This window comes from Dendrobates tinctorius, unplaced genomic scaffold (genome assembly GCF_039654945.1).
Source record: "Dendrobates tinctorius isolate UK_male_01 unplaced genomic scaffold, ASM3965494v1 ptg000029l, whole genome shotgun sequence".
NCBI lineage: Eukaryota > Metazoa > Chordata > Amphibia > Anura > Dendrobatidae > Dendrobates > Dendrobates tinctorius.
Genome location: NW_027361697.1, coordinates 30,636,481 through 30,656,397, shown reverse-complemented (window position 1 = coordinate 30,656,397; position 19,917 = coordinate 30,636,481). Strand labels below are relative to the sequence as shown.

The following is a 19,917-nucleotide window of genomic DNA, read 5'->3' as shown; positions in this document are numbered from 1 at the left end:
GGATGAAACCCACCTACAGATTACTTTGATCCTGGCAGTGTAACCCCCTCAAATGACAGTCAATAGCGATCATAGCACTCGGCAGAGACCACTAGACAGTAGGACACAGCTCTACTCTGTACATCGCTTACATTCGGCTGCTGCCAAATGCAGGTATCAGCAGAATGGGGAGGGGGTCATATGTGAATCTCCCACCAATCTTATATTGATAACCGATTCTATTGATAGTTTAGCAAAATATTCGGCCCGTACAATACGATGATGGATTACAGAAATATTGCTGTGTATTATACCAGCTATTAAAAGATTTTTTGATCAAGTCCTCTACTAAACTCAGGCCTCATTTTGCGGTCCATTTTTACAGCTAGAAGATGTTTATAGCGGATTGAATGGTCCACAAGAAAAAAGAAAAAAAAAAAAAAAAAAAAAAAAGACAAAAACGCAAGCCGTCGTAGTTCAAAACTGACATCAAATAGCTGCAATGAAAGTGAAGAAAAAAACAAAAAAACAAATGACTGACCATGGTGGAAAGATGCTAGTGGAGTAAATTAAAAACCTACTTTTCTTGATTCCAAATGAGTCTCTTCCTGGCAGCATCGTCTACAAAAGGGGTCGATGCTGTTCAGCCCGAACTGCCCAAGCAGGTCACATGAGCTGCAGAGCAAGTTACTGGAAAAGCCAACATCTCTGCAGGCCTCCGAGGACAGCTCAGCTCCGTATGTGGATATCTGAAAGAGCAGAGAAAAGCCAGACATGAGATAATAGACAGCAGAATAATGTAGATTGTGGAAAGATGAACCTTTCACCAAACAGATCCTCTAAACACTTTTTGGAAGCTCACGTCAGTTATTTTTCTCATATGTAAAGACAAGCAATGACTTTTAGAAGTGTTTTGGATTAGATTTTCACTAATATTTGCTCAGAGAAAAGATTTTAGACTTGTGATGTGAAAAAAAAAATAAAAAAAAATAAAGATCCAACATGGTCCATGTTTTCGTACGTTTATAATATGGCGCAAGACAAATGACACTTTTTTTCTTAATTAATAACAAACACCTCTGTGTAAGGTTGAAGGCTGAAGGAAGTAATTCAGCTCACCATTACATGCAAGTGCGGTGATCCGGAGCACGGATAGTGTATCAGCCTGTACGCCCCAATTGGAGGAAGAAAGGAGGTAGTCCGGAATCACAGAATAAAATCTTTTATTGGGTGTGCAAATAGACCAGCGACAGGTTAAAATGCAATCGTCTACGAGTTTTTGGTGCCAAAAGGACCCATAGACATGATCAAGACAGAACGGTGCAGATGTTTGCATTCTAACTAGTACTAAGCGAATGAGCTCGCATAAGATATTATCTGGGCATGCTCAGGTGCTGAGTGACTCCGGCATGCTCGAAAAATATGTTCGAGTCCCCGCGGCTGCATGTCTCGCAGGGGTTCAACAGCCTCAATACATGCGGGGATTGCCTGTTTGTTAGGCAATCTCTGCATGTGCTGCGGCTGTCAAACCGCCATGATACTTGAACATAATTTTTCCATTCTTCCTCAAAGTTAAAAGGCACAGAATGGCCCATGGTAGTCTACTAGTGCACTACTATGGATCTGTTCTGTGCGTGGGCCATAAGGCTTAAGTGGTCTCTAGCCAGTAGTGGATAAAATAATCCTTATCACTGTGCAAAGCCGCTGTTGAGCACGTCAGTCTTAACTCTCATTCACATGTCCATATTTCAAACAGAAAGCACACAAAGGCAATAGAGGTGAAAACTGGACCAAAGTAAAGGTACGGTCACACTTAGCGAAGCACCAGCGATCCCGACCAGCGATAGGACGCGGTCAGGATCGCTGGTGCATCGCTAAGTGGTCGCTAGTGAGCTGCCACACAGGCAGATCTCACCAGTGACATCGCAGGGGTCGCTACTTACCTGTCAAACGAGACGATCCTGACGTCCTCCCGCCCGCGTCCACGCGTCTCCACAGCAAGAAGTTGACGACGAGAAACGGTCCAGGACTTTCTTGCTCGATCAGCGATAACCAGCGGGGGAGCGGTCGGAGGTACGTATCAGACATAGCGATATCGCTAGCAATATCACTATTACGTCACAAAAACCAGTGACGTTATAGCGATATTGCTAGCGATATCGCTTAGTGTGATGGGCCCTTAAGACTTTAGGATGTATCCTAGATAATGAGGGAAAAGCCTCTGTAAATTCTAACCCTGCAGTCACATAGATCAGGTGCTGATGTGTAGTCTCAGTACCCCAATAGGGGAAAACTAATGCTAGAACTACACAAAGCTGTGTCAGTTTCTAGACCAGATGCATTTGCAGTGACTGACTGGTCCACGAGCATCATCAAAAATGTTGACTAACAATTTGTGATCTGATGTGGCTTGTTAACAGATCGGGCCCATGGACCTTCTGAAGGGGGCCATAGCTGTACAACATGAAGTTTCTGTTACCTGGTGAAAAAGGCTGCTGCATCTCAGGTCAAAGTTTTGGCAAGACGTGCACCTTACAGAACACAGAAGCGGATGAGATGCTAATCAGCTTGAGACTGCAGGTATAAAAAGTGGCCTACTTGCAGTCACATGACAACAAACTAGCTAGTAGAGGCGAACCCTACAGTGTATATATTCCAAGCTACAAATTCCATAACTTGCTGAAAGTTTTCCCTGGGGTGGACAAGTCCTTTATCACTTAGAAAACAGGAATAGATGATCGACTATAGGGGCTGTTTGTGCTAAACATCCGCATCATGGACCCTGCCATGATTTCTCTTCCAGTGGTAATGACTTTGCATTTACCCTGGCATTACCAGCTCAATACTTCCAGTGCTTTCATCCAGAGCATCCAGCCCTCAGGCTGCACCCAACAAGATGAAAGGTATGTGTGAGACCCCAAATGCTCCCATACAACTCATCCCCCTGTACCAGCCTTGTGAGGTGTGCACAAAGGTCCTGGTAGAAAGTCACTGCACAAGCCAACAATTCTCTCCTGAATAGAATAGCCAGTTCTCATTTTTCTGCCATTTCTCCATCGACATACTTATACGAGGGGCATGTTTTTGTGGGACGAGTTGTAGTTCTGAGTGACACCATTTATTATACCATGGGGCAAAAAGGTGAAAAAGATGCAATTCCACTTTTTTTAGATTGTGATTTAGTGGTGATTATTAGACGGTAAAACGATTCTGCAGGTCAGTACAATTACAGCGATACCAAACTGGAATGGTTTCTTGCTTTTAATTAGCATAAACAAATATCAGCAATTTTAAAAAATAAAGTGGTTTGTGTCACCATCTTCAGAGATCGGTAGCTTTTCTGTCGGTGGAGGTGTATGAGGGCTTTATATGGGTGATGTTTTGGGGTGCATATAACACGTTTGCACCACTCAGGGGGAGCAGCAGTGACTGAAAATCAGCAATTCTGGCATTTGCTTTACTCCAAGTCTTAATTAAGCATGGTAAAAGTACATTTTGATATCCTCTATGTACAAAGAAAGCATTAAGTAGCGATTTTTTAAATTATTGCCTTTTTATGTACATTAAGTGTGCTTTAAACTTGTTTTTTGTACTTCTATATTCTTAAAGTTAAATTACTTCTCACGTTATTTTTTCACCCACTTAGCAGACTGAGGATTTGATTGCTTGTCCTATCTACTCCAATACTACAGTTTTGCAACATATAGTAAAATGAATGATCCCCTACGCACTAGTGCCGGGGGGGGGGGGGGCACTGCAATAGTGCCAAGGAGGAGGGGGGGGGGGGGGAGGGCGCTGCACTGGTGCCAAGGAGGAGGGGGGGGGGAGGGCGCTGCACTGGTGCCAAGGAGGAGGGGGGGGGGGAGGGCACTGCAATAGTGCAAAGGGGAGGAGGGCACTGCAATAGTGCAAAGGGGAGGAGGGGCACTGCACTAATGTCAAGGAGGGAGGGAGAGGGGGCACTGCACAAGTGTCAAGGAGGGAGGGAGAGGGGGCACGGCACAAGTGTCAAGGAGGGAGGGAGAGGGGGCACGGCACAAGTGTCAAGGAGGGAGGGAGAGGGGGCACGGCACAAGTGTCAAGGAGGGAGGGAGAGGGGGCACGGCACAAGTGTCAAGGAGGGAGGGAGAGGGGGCACGGCACAAGTGTCAAGGAGGGAGGGAGAGGGGGCACGGCACAAGTGTCAAGGAGGGAGGGAGAGGGGGCACGGCACTAGTGTCAAGGAGGGAGGGAGAGGGGGCACGGCACTAGTGTCAAGGGGGGAGGGGGCACGGCACTAGTGTCAAGGGGGGAGGGGGCACGGCACTAGTGTCAAGGGGGGAGGGGGCACGGCACTAGTGTCAAGGGGGGAGGGGGCACGGCACTAGTGTCAAGGGGGGAGGGGGCACGGCACTAGTGTCAAGGGGGGAGGGGGCACGGCACTAGTGTCAAGGGGGGAGGGGGCACGGCACTAGTGTCAAGGGGGGAGGGGGCACGGCACTAGTGTCAAGGGGGGAGGGGGCACGGCACTAGTGTCAAGGGGGGAGGGGGCACGGCACTAGTGTCAAGGGGGGAGGGGGCACGGCACTAGTGTCAAGGGGGGAGGGGGCACGGCACTAGTGTCAAGGGGGGAGGGGGCACGGCACTAGTGTCAAGGGGGGAGGGGGCACGGCACTAGTGTCAAGGGGGGAGGGGGCACGGCACTAGTGTCAAGGGGGGAGGGGGCACGGCACTAGTGTCAAGGGGGGAGGGGGCACGGCACTAGTGTCAAGGGGGGAGGGGGCACGGCACTAGTGTCAAGGGGGGAGGGGGCACGGCACTAGTGTCAAGGGGGGAGGGGGCACGGCACTAGTGTCAAGGGGGGAGGGGGCACGGCACTAGTGTCAAGGGGGGAGGGGGCACGGCACTAGTGTCAAGGGGGGAGGGGGCACGGCACTAGTGTCAGGGGGAGGGGGCACGGCACTAGTGTCAGGGGGAGGGGGCACGGCACTAGTGTCAGGGGGAGGGGGCACGGCACTAGTGTCAGGGGGAGGGAGAGGGGGCACGGCACCAGTGTCAGGGGGAGGGAGAGGGGGCACTGCACCAGTGTCAGGGGGAGGGAGAGGGGGCACTGCACCAGTGTCAGGGGGAGGGAGAGGGGGCACGGCACTAGTGTCAGGGGGAGGGAGAGGGGGCACGGCACTAGTGTCAGGGGGAGGGAGAGGGGGCACGGCACTAGTGTCAGGGGGAGGGAGAGGGGGCACGGCACTAGTGTCAGGGGGAGGGAGAGGGGGCACGGCACTAGTGTCAGGGGGAGGGAGAGGGGGCACGGCACTAGTGTCAGGGGGAGGGAGAGGGGGCACGGCACTAGTGTCAGGGGGAGGGAGAGGGGGCACGGCACTAGTGTCAGGGGGAGGGAGAGGGGGCACGGCACTAGTGTCAGGGGGAGGGAGAGGGGGCACGGCACTAGTGTCAGGGGGAGGGAGAGGGGGCACGGCACTAGTGTCAGGGGGAGGGAGAGGGGGCACGGCACTAGTGTCAGGGGGAGGGAGAGGGGGCACGGCACTAGTGTCAGGGGGAGGGAGAGGGGGCACGGCACTAGTGTCAGGGGGAGGGGGCACGGCACTAGTGTCAGGGGGAGGGGGCACGGCACTAGTGTCAGGGGGAGGGGGCACGGCACTAGTGTCAGGGGGAGGGGGCACGGCACTAGTGTCAGGGGGAGGGGGCACGGCACTAGTGTCAGGGGGAGGGGGCACGGCACTAGTGTCAGGGGGAGGGGGCACGGCACTAGTGTCAGGGGGAGGGGGCACGGCACTAGTGTCAGGGGGAGGGGGCACGGCACTAGTGTCAGGGGGAGGGGGCACGGCACTAGTGTCAGGGGGAGGGGGCACGGCACTAGTGTCAGGGGGAGGGGGCACGGCACTAGTGTCAGGGGGAGGGGGCACGGCACTAGTGTCAGGGGGAGGGGGCACGGCACTAGTGTCAGGGGGAGGGGGCACGGCACTAGTGTCAGGGGGAGGGGGCACGGCACTAGTGTCAGGGGGAGGGGGCACGGCACTAGTGTCAGGGGGAGGGGGCACGGCACTAGTGTCAGGGGGAGGGGGCACGGCACTAGTGTCAGGGGGAGGGAGAGGGGGCACTGCACTAGTGTCAGGGGGAGGGAGAGGGGGCACTGCACTAGTGTCAGGGGGAGGGAGAGGGGGCACTGCACAAGTGCCATGGGGGGTAACACAGGTGGTAATCAGCCACGGTGCGGTATTGAAGGAGCAGCCTTGGGGAGGCAGGAATCCACCACTGGCTGATAACAGAGAGCAGGCGCTGAGGGAGCAGCATCTGCATTGCGCAGAGATACAGAGCCGGGATCACGGGCTTCACTTCCGTGCAGCCGCCGGAGCAGGATACAACCCGGAAGAAGCGCGGAGCCACGTCACCCGTGTCACAGACAGAGGCGGCATCACCTCCCGGCGCCGCCAGCTCCGCCCCCACACCACGAGGGGTCTACACGAGAAGCCCCGAGGACAAGCCCCCCGCAGGGACACGGCTTACCGCCTGCAGCGCGGCAACAACCCACAGAAACAGCCTATCCGCCGCCATCTTGGAGCCGGTACTGAGCGGGAGGCCCCCTGAGCTGTCCTTATAGCTGCCTGAGGAGGGACGCTGGGCGCGATACACGCCACCTAATATAGATTTTTTTGTATACTCCGGCACAGGACGGTTCTCCTCCTCCTGCTCAATGACTAAAGACAGCGATACCCGGATATAGTTATCACGGATATTTTCATTCCGCAGTATTACCGTCACACGCTGTCTGGTACAGAGGAGAGGACGGGGTCTGTGCTGCGCGTCCTGTCATAGAAATGAACATATTTGGTTACGTGCTGTTATCCTGTCAGGCAATGATGAGGACAGGTATGTGCTAGGTCCCCAGAGTGTACGAGGCATCGCTCAATGGGAGAAGAGCGCCGGCCAATGGGAAGGTCGGAAATGCCCGGGTTTGGTTACCTAGCAACCAGTCAAACGGAGGAAGGTTGCGTTCGTCACGCGCAGGAGGCGTGGTAACGTGACGTAAGACGCAATGGGCCGGCGCTGCTGCTGCGGCTAGAGCTGGAGCAGCCTCAGTGTACAGACAGTGAGCGGATCACGCTGGAGCCGCAGCCTGTGGTGGCGCCTCCTCCTCCGCGGAACCTGCCGGGTGTCTCTGCGCTGGGGGCCTCTCGCCACAACCCCCGATGCCCACGTTATGTCGCCATAGATTGGGTTGATGGGTCTCCTAAGGATTATGATGCCGCCCAAGTTGCAGCTGCTGGCGGTGCTGACCTTCGGGGTCGCGATGCTCTTCCTGGAGAACCAGATCCAGAAGCTGGAGGATTCCAGGGGAAAGCTCGGTAAGCGGCCCCGGGGGAGGGACGAGGGATCCGAGCCCCAGACACTGCTCTGCATGTCTGCCTGCTGCTGCCGCCGGCCCTGGCGGAGGGGGGAACGACAGGACTGTGCCTGCAGCAATGGGGGCTGTGCTGGCTGGGAGTAGAGTCTGAGCTTGGGGCCAATGAGGGGAGGAGGGTCCTGGCTGCTGCCAACAGGTGATCACCCCATGGGAAGGAGTCTCTCCTGTTAGTGCAGTAGATGTAAGGAGCAGAGTGACCCTTGTTACTGTGATGCATCTCTTGCTATCTCTGCTGGATGGTCAGCGGTGACTGTGGCCTCACACTGTGCTGCTCGCTGTACACGGTCGGCGTCTCCTGCAGATCCTGTCGCTTTTTGCTTCCTATAAATGTCTTCAGTGTTCGTGTCCCAATGTTGGGAGTGGTTGTTCTATTAGTCTGTGCCTGATCCCCTGCCCGGCACAGACCTTCGTGGCTTCTTGTGGCTGGCAGTGATTGTGGCCAAGTGTGTGTCCCTGAGCCGCCCGCGGTCCCATCCTAGGAAGAAGATGCATGAAGGATTACTTTACAGTTCTCTGCTTGGCGCCTGTGTCTATTCCTAAACCACGAAAGAGCTTGTCATTCCGGAGCCTGGGATAGCTGGGTGACGGCCCTGATGGATGCTCTGTTCCTCTTAGTGGTCACCCAGACTGAATGAAATGTGTAGAAGCTTAAAAGGGGGTGACCAAAACTGGGCCTGCGCCTGCTTAAAGGGGTTCCTGTACTAGATAGTCTTATAACTGTGCCCCTGCTGTGTAATGGCTGTGTCTGACCGTGCAGTGACATGGTGTGATCATACCGCAGCTCCTGGGCAGGGGAGGAAGCAAAAGAGAGTAGACAGACATTACAGCACGGGATCACAGCTCCTGCTTTCTGTGAGATAAAACGTGTTTAAAAGCAAGCAGCAAATGTTTTATCTCACAGAAAGCAGGAGCTGTGATCACATGCCGTCCTGTCTGTATACTCTTTTTCTTTTTTTTTCTCCTCCCCTGCCCAGGATGTGGTATGATCAGACTATGTCCCTGTATGGTGAGACACAGCCATTACACAGTACACAGCTGGGGCACAGTTATAAGATTATCTCAGCACAGGAACATTGTTTGTTTTTTTTTACTCATCCAATTATGGAACATTTTTATTTAGAAAATATAAACCATACTAACGCCCCACGGAGCCGCTGATCCTCCAGTGTTGGTGGTGTTACTCCTCAGGGGAGGGTGTCACGTGACCGCTGCAGTCCTTCACCAGCCGCTTAACATCTGCCCCGTGTATTACTTCATCTGAGCAAACATCTGATCTGATGGAATATTGGCGAGCTGCAGCCGATCGGTAGCTGCTGATTGGCTGCAGCAGGTATGTGATCTGCTGGGAATAGCAGCGCCGTCATCGGGAGGACAGGAGCTTCTGTGGGAGTTGAGTATAAATTGTGTTGATTTTCTATGGGATGCAGCAGCCTCTGAACAGTCTATGGACTTGCACTGTTCTGCTTTGTACATTGCTTACGTCGGACCTACGCTGATTTTATAGTGATGATCTATCCTCGGGATATTGAAGTAGTGGACATCCCCTTTAAACAGATTTTTGCAGATCCATTTTTGTCAGAAGTGTCCAGTCCTGTCTACTTCTGGTAGAACCTCCATTGATTGGCTACAATCAATAGGGGCAGGGATGTCATTGAGCAAGTGTTCGTTTCTTCTCTAGCGCCCTCACAGGAGAGATTACGCATTACACACCATTAAATCAATGGTCAGATACATGATTATCCAGGGTCCTCCAGAACAAGGTTCTCCGCACGCTGGCTGATATATGGGGGTCTTGTATAGAGGTCCCCTTTTGTATGAACTCACAATTCCGATACAAATTAGGCTTGATAAGTGGGAGAAAAGATTTTAAACAATTCCACTTTTATTTTATTCTTTGCAGATGTTGCTTTTGTGTTCCTGTATCTGCAGATGTCTGACGCTCTTTGTGTGGCTCATAAAGTTGTATCTTGCACTTTTCTTTCGGTGCCCGGTATGTGGCATAAGAATGTCTTTGTCAGTGACCCCCAGGCGATGTTATTGGGTTTAGTGCAGAAGTCTGCAATAATCCTTGATGTGCTGTCAGTGCGCTCCCCCATTGTCCATGTTCTATAGCGCTTTCAATCTACATTAAATCTGATTTAAATTAAAAAGCTTTTGGCGCAGAGCAAATGACTGGACTCCGATGTGCCATGCGAATATTCCTTATGGTTAGATATCTCGGCGATAAAGTAATTCTATAATCACACTAATAATGGCTTGTGGTGCGGAGTTCTGTCTTATTTTTAGGAGCATTGCCCAATGTATGGCACTGTATATAGGCTCTAGGGATGGGCGAACGTGCTCCGGTAAGGTGTTATCCAAGTGTCTTCGGCGTGCTCGAATAATGTTCGGTTCCGCGCTGCTGCTGAACATATTATTCAGGCATGCTAAAGACACTTGGATAACAATTTATCCGAGCACGTTCGTCCATCACTAATGGGCACCTTACTGTTGTATCTTTGGCCATGGGCCCCCATAATAAAAACATGAAGGAAAAAAAAAACCTCACCCACACTATGCACAGTGAATAGGAAGGGACCTGCCAATCTAAGGGGCAGCGAGAAGCTACCGGAGACCTGCTTTGGACTAGGCATCCTCCAAGCTGCTTTTTATTTTATTCATTTATACAGCACCCTTAATTCCACAGTGCTTTACAGATCTCACCATCATTGTCCCCATTGGGGCTCACAATCTAAATTCCCTATCAGTATGACTTTAGCATGTGGAAGGAAACCTGAGAACCCGGAGTAAACCCACACAATCACGGGAAGAACATACAGACTCCTTGCAGATGTTCTCGGTGGGACTAGAACCCAGGACCCCAGTGCTGCAAGGCCTCTGTGGGCGCTGCCCCTCTTTGGTCCTCTGTGGGCGCTGCCCCCTTTGGTCCTCTGTGGGCGCTGCCCCCCTTGGTCCTCTGCGCGCTGCCCCCCTTGGACCTCTGCGCGCTGCCCCCCTTGGTCCTCTGCGCGCTGCCCCCCTTGGTCCTCTGCGCTCTGCCCCACTGCCTTTTCATCGTATGTTCCCACGTACATCCCAGTGTTTCAAAGTAAAAATGAAACCGCAGCAATAACGCAGCCACGTTCTGATTCTTGCTGCGCGTGGTCCTAGGGAGCCTAGGCATTTAATGGCTGCCATTCAGAGTTTGCTCTGCTTCTTTGTTGCTCCCTTATTGGATCATAGGAGGGAAATCCGGAGTTGTCTACTTTTGTGACATTGGGAAAAGAAAACGGCGTTGTACTGATGAGGGAACCTCATTTTTAAGGTTTGTCACCTATTTTGCACCAGCTCCCATCTTCTCCCCTCTGAACCAACACTTGATTAGGAACTTTTTTTTCGCAATACATTGATTTTTGTATCTTACCCCATTCCCACCATGCCGACCTCGCTCTGGATCCCACCTCTTATGTCTGCCCTGGCTTCTGTGATGTCCTGTCTGATGGTTTATCGTCTGGACACGACATCATATAGGCTGAATGGACTTTGCTGAAATCCTGTGCTTGATGCAGAAGTGAGCCCAATCTGATGCGGTAAATCTTCCCTTATAGTGTCTGATCCACGTCTCCAAGCCACGTTCTGACCACCTCTGATTATACATCTCTGCGTATGAGAAAAGTCAGAAACATGAGTGAACATGTCGTAGTTTTTTTTACTTCTACAGTTGACAACACATGATGACACATAAGGAATATCCCGCTGATCCTGACCTGCATCAAGGCTGTCGTACAGCCACAAGACATGCAGTCTCGGGCATTCGAACATATTTTTCGAGCACCCCGGAGACACCTAGTTAGCACCCAAGCATGCCTGGATAACACCTTTTCAGTGCACGCTCGCTCATCACTAGTAGTAATCTTACAATGCTCACATGGACAAGCAAGGCTTTTCTTTTTTTTTTTTGCTCCTACTTACTGTGTTTATTTATAGGAAGAGTTTTCAGCAATCTCCTTATCAGCAGAGGCTGTATTTTAATGACAGATAAAGCGCTGATAGCATTGGACCTAGCAATCACAATAGACAATGTCACAGCTCACCTTCTCTCTTCAGTGACCTTTGCACACACATTAGATGCTTCAATACACAAGATAGGGTCAGAATCTGTTTATTGTGCCTAATGTGGGTTTCCTGAATTTTCCAAGCTTTCTATTCCATTTTATTTTTAGTACAGATTGCTATGAAAACAATTTAAAAAAAAATGTGTAACACAAAAGCCTGACTTAATTAATAGGTCATTCTCTGGTGATGACTCCACGGCAATGTAACTCAATGCTGATTAATGCTGTTTGCAATCATGCACTTGATAAGCTGTTTGAAGTCAATTGGGAATATGAGATGTCACCCCCACCCCCATCCTCCCCCCAATCCCCCTTCTCTTTGCCAATTCTGAAAGGGTAGGCACAAATGAGGGAATGCATTGCCATAATACAATAACTCCCACTAATTCCCACTATGATTTTAAATATATCTAATTAGAATTGTAGTTTAGTTCTTCTGATTAGCTTTCTCGCTTAACTCATGTGCAGGGCATTGCACCTATGGTTATCGCCACTAACAACTGTCTCTGAGTGGTCATAACCATGGATTCTTGAGCTATTGCAATGCCCTGTAAATGAATTAAGCAACATAGCAGATCAGAAGAAATATACCATACTGCATTTTTAATTGGTGGTATTTGCTAATATTACCTCTATTGCATATTGTATAGGATCTTTGAGATGGGAATACCCCTTTAAGTGTATACATAGGGCTGTTCTGTTTCTTCTTTAATTCTCAATTGGACTTCCAGAGATAGCTGAGTGCAGTGCTCCTTTGGTGTTCCTCACCACCATAAAAGTGGATGGATCATAGGGTTTTTCAGAGTCACTGTCCTTGGGATTCGTATTGTCCCAGTGGTCAAATGCCTATTGATCGGTAAGTTATCCAATATCCCATGAATAGGGGTCAACTTTCAAACTTTGGAAGGCTCCTTAGACGGGTTGCTAAGCTGTCATTGTCAGGTAACGCCAGGGAGTGGGCCAGGTTGCTAGGCTATTGCTGGCATATAACATCAGGGACGGAACTGGTTGCTAGGCTGTTGCTTTCAGGGAAGGGACTGGTTGCTAGGCTGTCACTGTCAGGTAACACCTGGGAAGAGACTGGTTGCTAGGCTGTCACTGTTGGGTAACACCAAAGAAGGGACCGGTTGGTAGGATGTTACTGTCAGGTAACACCAGGAAAGGGACTGGTTGCTTGGCTGTCACTGTCAGGTAACACCAGGAAAGGGACTGGTTGCTTGGCTGTCACTGTCAGGTAACACCAGGAAAGGGACTGGTTGCTTGGCTGTCACTGTCAGGTAACACCAGGAAAGGGACTGGTTGCTTGGCTGTCACTGTCAGGTAACACCAGGGAAGGTACTGGTTGCTCGGCTGTCACTGTCAGGTAACACCAGGGAAGGGGCTGGTTGCTAGGCAATGATTTCCTAGTAACCAGATGGTCAGATGTCCCACATCTCATTGCTGGACCTGTGGCAGAATGAGAGCTCCTTGGTGCTGTTACGCTGTGCCGTTACTAAGCCTGCAGCACTGACCATATACGGTTGTGTTCAGAAAGGGTTACACATTGATAAGCGTTTGCTCAATTAACTTCTTTATTGATTAGGAGTCCAAGCCGCTCGAAATCCCCGGTTATAATTGGAGCGGGTGCTGTATGAAGACAAGGAGTGGACAGAGGCAGTAACCAGCTCTACAAGGCCGGTATTGATGAATGCGTTTCATCTGCTGCATCTGTAATTTTCATGCGTCTCCTCGGCTTTGTCTAATTTTTTTTTTTTTTTTCCGTAAAAGCTCCTGAAATAGCGGCTCCTGTATCAGTAGTTAATAATTGTGTCCGGGGAAATTCAGTTTCTGCTCAGTTAATTTCCTCGGCTTCTTCCAGGGACTGGAACCTTTTATGCGGTCCTAGGGCGAGCACATGGCAGCGTGCTCATGGCAGCGTGCTCGGAGAAGGTTGTTATACAGTGTATTAGCGGCCACAAGGCTCCTAACTGAATTATTCTATGTAATGTGGGAAATGTTAGATTCCCAAAGGCAATAAAGCCCAGCGCTCGGCGTGAGGCCGCGCAGACTCTGTCTCCGCACATCCAGCTCATTTAGCCAGTTGTTTGCTTATACAAGTGGAAAATTGTATTGTTCGGAGCTATTTTGTGTCCATCAGATGGTGATTTGTGTCCGGACATGAATTTCCTACCACAAATTAATATGTCGTACTGGGTAATCGGAAAAATACTGAGAGCAGTGGTCAAGGTCTGTAAAAATATTCACCTTCTCATGCTACAAGGCCGCGTGGTCGTGTCCTCTTCACTAAAAGCGAGCGTCAGATATCTGCACCCCACAATAAGGGTGTATTAAGACTCCCGTACAAATCGCTCCGAGACTGGACGTCTATGAAGAGGTCATGCTTGGGTGGGAGACCCACGGCCTTCGTGCATTGCGGTCCAATCGCAGAGCGATTTGTACGGGCATCTGAAGTCACACCAGGGTAGGAAAGTGGTGTGGCTCCAAAGGCCGTCTAGTTCATTACCACCTGTGTTCCTTATTTCAGACATGTTACTCCAGTCAGTGACAGTACCATTTCTGACATGGCAAATCAAGTCGCACACCACTGATTGATTCATATGCCCCTTAATTAAAACTATTGTGAAAATAGCCAGTCTTGATGAATCAGGGCTTCTATGGCCAATTCGCCAAAACTTCCGTAACTCACGCACACGACCCTCAATGAATTTGTCGCATCTTCTGAGTGGCGTGTACAAAACAGTGGCACTTTTGAGGACTAGAGAAGACGTGGCCAGGACCCCCCCCGGCTCCTCCCTGCTCTGCCCATTTTGGCAGAGTAGATTCCAGCTAACATGAAGACCCCCCAAAAGCCGTAAGTTTTTGGCCTCAAAGATTTTACAGCTTTTACACCACTTTCCTGGTATAAAAGCTTTGATGGCTCGGTCCCCTTGAGTCTAATATTGATCCTAATGGTCAATATGATATTTGTAAGATTTCTATATCCAAAAAATATACATCAAACCATAAAAAAGCAAAATCCAGTTATATTCATAAAATCCTGAAAAACAATGGGCTGCACTCGTAGGAAGGCGCATTCTTGACCTTCGGCCCATCTAAACAAGCCATCCCCCAAGGAACGAGGAGAAATGTCTTTTAAGCAAGCTTAAGAATCCTTGTTTTCAGTAGGACATTGTCCAACGTAAACTGTCGATGAGATCCAGGTAGTGTGATGTTGTGTATGCACAGAACGGTCAGAAGAACGATTGTTCTGTGCTAATAGAAAGCTCTGCAGCTTGTCTAAACACTCCAGTAAACGACCACCGGCTTGAATATAACCGATTGATTTGAGTTTTCTCCCACAATCTAATAGATCTGAGGCCAGAAATTAGATTGTGATCCCCATTGGGGGAAGGACTGATGTGTGTGTGGTGATGATGATCGCTCCTCAGCGCTGCGGAATATGATGGCGGGCAAAGTGAAGAAAGTTATTTCTTTGCTTGTACTTGGGGAACTCCATGTTGATGTTGCCCTTGGGTCAAATTCAAACCCAGAACCCTTGTGATGCAAACCGTGCTATAACCACTGAGCCATTGTGTGCCCGGATTTATGAATTTACAGTATAAAGGTTTTTATTATAGCTGATTCTAAAATAATATTTTATATCTTATCTATGATCTGCAAAAAAAAAAAAATATATATATATAATTTATTATTTTTTTTTTTTTATTGAACCGCTGGAGTGGTGCTTTAAATTCAAGTTCCCTGTCTCAAACTCAACTGGCGCCGTCTTCATCCTTTTCCAGCATCGCTCCTGTCTGTCTCTGGGGAAAAGTGACCTGTCGGCAGCTCCAGTGTTTCATGGAGCACACCGGGGCCATTTTTCAATACAAGTCTCTAAGGCCTCTTTCACACATCAGGTTTTCGCCGTCAGGCGCGATCCGGCGCTTTTGACAGAAACCGGATCCGGCGAAATGCAATGCCGGATCCGGTTTCCCCCCCATTGACTTGCATTTGCGCCGGATCGCGCCGTATGGCCATGCGTTTCATCCGGTTTTCGCCGGATCCGGCAATGTGTCGCGATCCGGCGTCTGGAAAAAACGGCTACTGTAACGTTTTTTGTCTCCGGCGAAAAAGCCGGACACGCCGGATCCGGCACGTCCGGCTTTTTCACACAATGAAAGCCTATGAGCGCCGCAATGCGCCTGATCCGGCGAAAGCCGGATCCGGTAGCCGGATCCGGTTTTTTTGGTCTGAGCATGCTCAGTAGCTCTGCTCACAAGACATATAAAAGCAAGACAGTGGGACCCACAGCCACACCCAACATGCCACCCAAGAAAGCAACCAAGCGAAGCAGGAGACCACTGCAGCACCATCAGCACCACCACCACCCCAAATGGAGCAGCAAATGGAACATGCTGAGGAGGGGAGGCCAGCAGCAGATGAGAGACGGTAATTATCAAATCCCCCATTCCTCCAAACTAGGGCTATTGAATATCAAGATATTCATTGGCCCTTTGTTTCTCTTTATTCAACAGCCGCCCAATAGATGCAGCAGCAATGGCAGCAGCTGGAACACCACCCACAGGCATGGAGTGTGGTCACCGGGAAGACAGCACATCATCTTCTGGGAGCCCTCCCTCGCATCGTCAGCGTTTGACGGTAAGTTTTTATTTCCAAAATCCATCATCTCTGTAATATATGTCTATTCATTGCCTTTTATTTCAAAACAGGATTCACAAGATGAAGAGGAGCTCCCAGAAGAAGAAGGAAGGGGTGGACAGACACCTGGAGTGGGCTCACAATTGGTAAGTTTTTTGCATCAAACGCAGAAACACAACATCACACAACACATAGAAAACAATGTTCTGCAGACCACACACAGCAAACAAATGCCTACATCCAAAGACATAACATTTTTTGTTTTCTTCTCTAGTCTTCCCAATCTGGTGCTCGGCCAAGAGGTCCTCGCAGTGCCTCCCAGGGTCGTCGGCGACAGCAACGCGGCGGTCACCAGCGTGTAAGTATAAATATTTTTGCTTTGTTTTTTTGCACTTTTTATTTCATTTCTTTTGTGGAGGCTAATTATGTTATTTTTGTCTTTTTCTTTAACAGCCTTCACAGCGTGCTCCCGACTCTGACGGTGAGGATGGAGGACTCGATGTGGACCACCTCATCGATCTCGTCAGAGAAAGGGAGCCGCTCTGGAATATGGCTGACCGCCGCCACGCTGACCTTATCGTTACCCGACGACTCTGGGAGGAAATCTGTTCGCTCCTTGTGGGCCGCTGGGAGGACCTCGATGTTCGGGCCCAGATTAAAGAGCGTAAGTATATACAGTACCGGTTGCTTGATGTAAACCAGTGTTTCCCGAACTCCAGTCCTCGTGGTCCCCACAGATCATGTGTTCAGGATTTCTATTTACTATGGAAATCCTGAAAACATGACCCCTGGGGGCCATGAGGACTGGAGTTTGGGAAACACTGATGTTGTATACTAACCACTTTGTCCTTTCTCGTTTCAGGGAACAGAATTGTGAATCGGTGGCGGTCTGTGAGGGATCGTTTCAAGAAGGAGTTCAATAAAGAGATGCGGGCCCCGAGTGGATCTGGAGGACGCAGGAGCAAGTACAAGTACGCAGAAGCCCTGTCGTTCCTCCGGGAAACAATGGTCACTAGAAGGTAAATATTACACACCACGTGTGAAAAAAAATGTTAGATGTAAATTTTTTTTTTCAGCCAGGGCCATACCATGTCAGTATTTTAATTGTTTTTTTTTCTCTTTATTCCACAGCACGGTGAGCAGCACTCGGGAGCCTGCACGATTGGACCCTTCTGAGGCGATCCCTGAGGAGACCGGCACCGAGGGACACTTCGACCGCCCCGGTACATCTGCACCTTCCCAGCCTTCCCACACATTCGACCCATCTGTCCCATCCACCAGCACAGGAGCATCGTGGCCGCCTACATTACATGAAGCTGCTGGTGAGGAGATCGCTTTCCCTTTACCCCACCCTTCTGCCCCTGCCACCTCTAGTACACCTGCGGGTACTGGGCGGCAGCGGCAGAGGGGTCAGGAAAAGAGTTATGCGCCAGAGTTCTTGCATCTGAATGCATCTTTCCAGAACTGTCTAAAAGTCTTGTCAGAGCAAATCTCTGCAGGCTTTCAGCAGATCAACTCCAGCATTCTGGAGGTGAAGACACTTCTGCAAACCATGCATTCAGAAGCAAGATCTTCGCCAAACCACACCTTTTTCAGGTCTGTTGTGGAGCGCATGGAAACGCTCTCTCCTGCCCAGCAGATGCATGTAATGCATTCATGCCACGCTGCTCTCCAGCAAGTTACCTCCCAACCTCCTCCTCCCACCACAGTAGTTCCTCCACCTGCACCCCCTCCAGCCACTTTCCATCCTCCCCCTCCTATTACATCTACACCCCCTCCAGCCACTTTCCATCCTCCACCTCCCCAGCACCATCCACCTCCCCAGCACCATCCACCTCCCCAGCACCATCCACCTCCCCAGCACCATCCACCTCCCCAGCACCATCCACCTCCCCAGCACCATCCACCTCCCCAGCACCATCCACCTCCCCAGCACCATCCACCTCCCCAGCACCATCCACCTCCCCAGCACCATCCACCTCCCCAGCACCATCCACCTCCCCAGTACCAGCAACCTCCCCAGTACCAGCAACCTCCCCAGTACCAGCAACCTCCCCAGTACCAGCAACCTCCCCAGTACCAGCAACCTCCCCAGTACCAGCAACCTCCCCAGTACCAGCAACCTCCCCAGTACCAGCAACCTCCCCAGTACCAGCAACCTCCCCAGTACCTGCAACCTCCCCAGTACCAGACATCTCCCCACTTCCAGCAACCTGCCCCGTACCAGACATCTCCCCACTTCCAGCAACCTGCCCCGTACCAAACTCCTTCCCCATACAACTTGCCATCAACATCATCTGCTCCTACAGTCCCTGCCCAACCCTCCACTCCACCACCCACCACCTCTTCTGCTTCCCACATGTCCACCCATTCTGTAGTTTTTTCCACACCTTCACCTCTAACTGTTCCTTCCCCACCACGATCCCAGTCCTCTCTCCACACTCCCAGTGTCGAAGTGTCCCGCAGCCCCTACAGCAGTATTTCCACCACACACTACACAGATTTATAATGTGTGTATTTAAATAAAAATGACCAGTTTTATGGTTTCAGTTTTATAGTTTCAAAGCTTTAACAAGTTTATTAAAATTTTAAAAAAGTTTACTAAAAAAAAACATTTTTCAATAAAAGTTAAATTATTTTACACTGGTTGTCTGTCATTTCTTTCTGCGGCGAAAAAGGTTAAATACAGGGTATTTAAAAGGTGAAATGGTATTCAAAACTAGGTATATAACTGTGGGTAAATTTTAGCTTTTTGCCACAGTTGTGTTCCTGGTTGTGTTTGAAGCAAAGTATTTCACCTAAAAAGTTGTGTTTATTGTTGGTGATTTCCTAACAATGTACACAACTTTTGTTAAAAGGTGAAATACTTTGCATAAAACACAACCAGGTACACACCTGTGGCCTAAAGCTAAAAATAGAGACCATGACAAGATAGCCAACTTTTGTTGGCAAAGGTATATACTGTTGGTACAGAAGGTACACAAGTTTGGTTAGGGCACAAATCTTTCACACTCTGTCATCCTGCCAGTGTACTCTGCCTTGAGGTGACATAAAGTATAGTGCAAAATTGTCCCTCATTACTGAAACCGTCACAGAACTTCTAGTGGTAATGTCATGATAATCTGGCAAGGTGGTTTCTTCAGAGGTGTCCTCAATGGAAATGGGTTCCTTGCAGATAACAAAATTGTGGAGTACCACGCACGCTTTGATAACCTCGTCCACAGTTTCTGTCTTGAGGTTGATCGCAGTCAATAGGACCCGCCATTTGGCTGTCATAATACCACAGGTACATTCAACCATTCTTCTTGCTCTTGTGAGGCGGTAATTAAAAATGCGTTTTGGTCTTGTCAATCCTCTGCTAGAGTACGGTTTCAAAAGGTGTTCTGACAGCTGGAAGGCTTCATCCCCTACACAGACAAATGGCATAGGTGGACCAGATGTTTGCGGCAGCGGTCTAGGTGGTGGGAACTGGAAGGTATTTCCATACAGTTTACGCCCCATGGCAGACAGTTTGAAAACTTGAGAGTCATTGGAGCGGCCATAGGCCCCAATATCAACCGCAATAAATTTGTATTCCGCGTCAGCGATGGCCATGAGGACAATTGAAAAATATTTCTTGTAATTGAAATATTCCGATCCCGATCCAGCTGGCTTTACAATGCGGATATGTTTCCCGTCCACAGCGCCCAAGCAGTTTGGAAACTGACATATCTGTTGAAACTTGTCAGCAATTTCAATCAGGGCTGTGGAGTCGGAGTCGTGGAGTCGGAGTCGGTGCTCATTTTGGTGGAGTTGGAGTCGGTA

The 19,917-nt window shown here is 49.8% G+C and overlaps 2 protein-coding genes across 3 annotated transcripts in view; one reads left to right on the top strand and one right to left on the bottom strand.

Moving 5' to 3' along the window:
• SELENOF (selenoprotein F) overlaps window positions 1-6,622 on the bottom strand; it is a 31,053-nt gene extending 24,431 nt beyond the window's left edge. The window contains exons 1-2 of the mRNA XM_073571503.1: window positions 6,484-6,622; window positions 561-728 (exon numbers count right to left, since the gene is read on the bottom strand). Of these exons, the coding sequence (XP_073427604.1) occupies window positions 561-728; window positions 6,484-6,531 (216 nt within the window). The 5' untranslated portion in view covers window positions 6,532-6,622. The remainder of the gene's footprint in view (window positions 1-560; window positions 729-6,483) is intronic.
• A 117-nt stretch (window positions 6,623-6,739) lies between these two features.
• Window positions 6,740-19,917, top strand: part of LOC141085886 (heparan sulfate 2-O-sulfotransferase 1) — a 166,143-nt gene continuing 152,965 nt past the window's right edge. Inside the window, exon 1 of one of the 2 annotated variants that reach the window (XM_073571501.1) lies at window positions 6,740-6,846. In XM_073571501.1, coding sequence (XP_073427602.1) covers window positions 6,795-6,846 — 52 coding nt within the window. In that variant the 5' untranslated portion in view covers window positions 6,740-6,794. Of the gene's footprint in view, window positions 6,847-6,930; window positions 7,323-19,917 lie in introns of those variants that run through there. The other variant, XM_073571500.1, reaches the window with a different exon arrangement.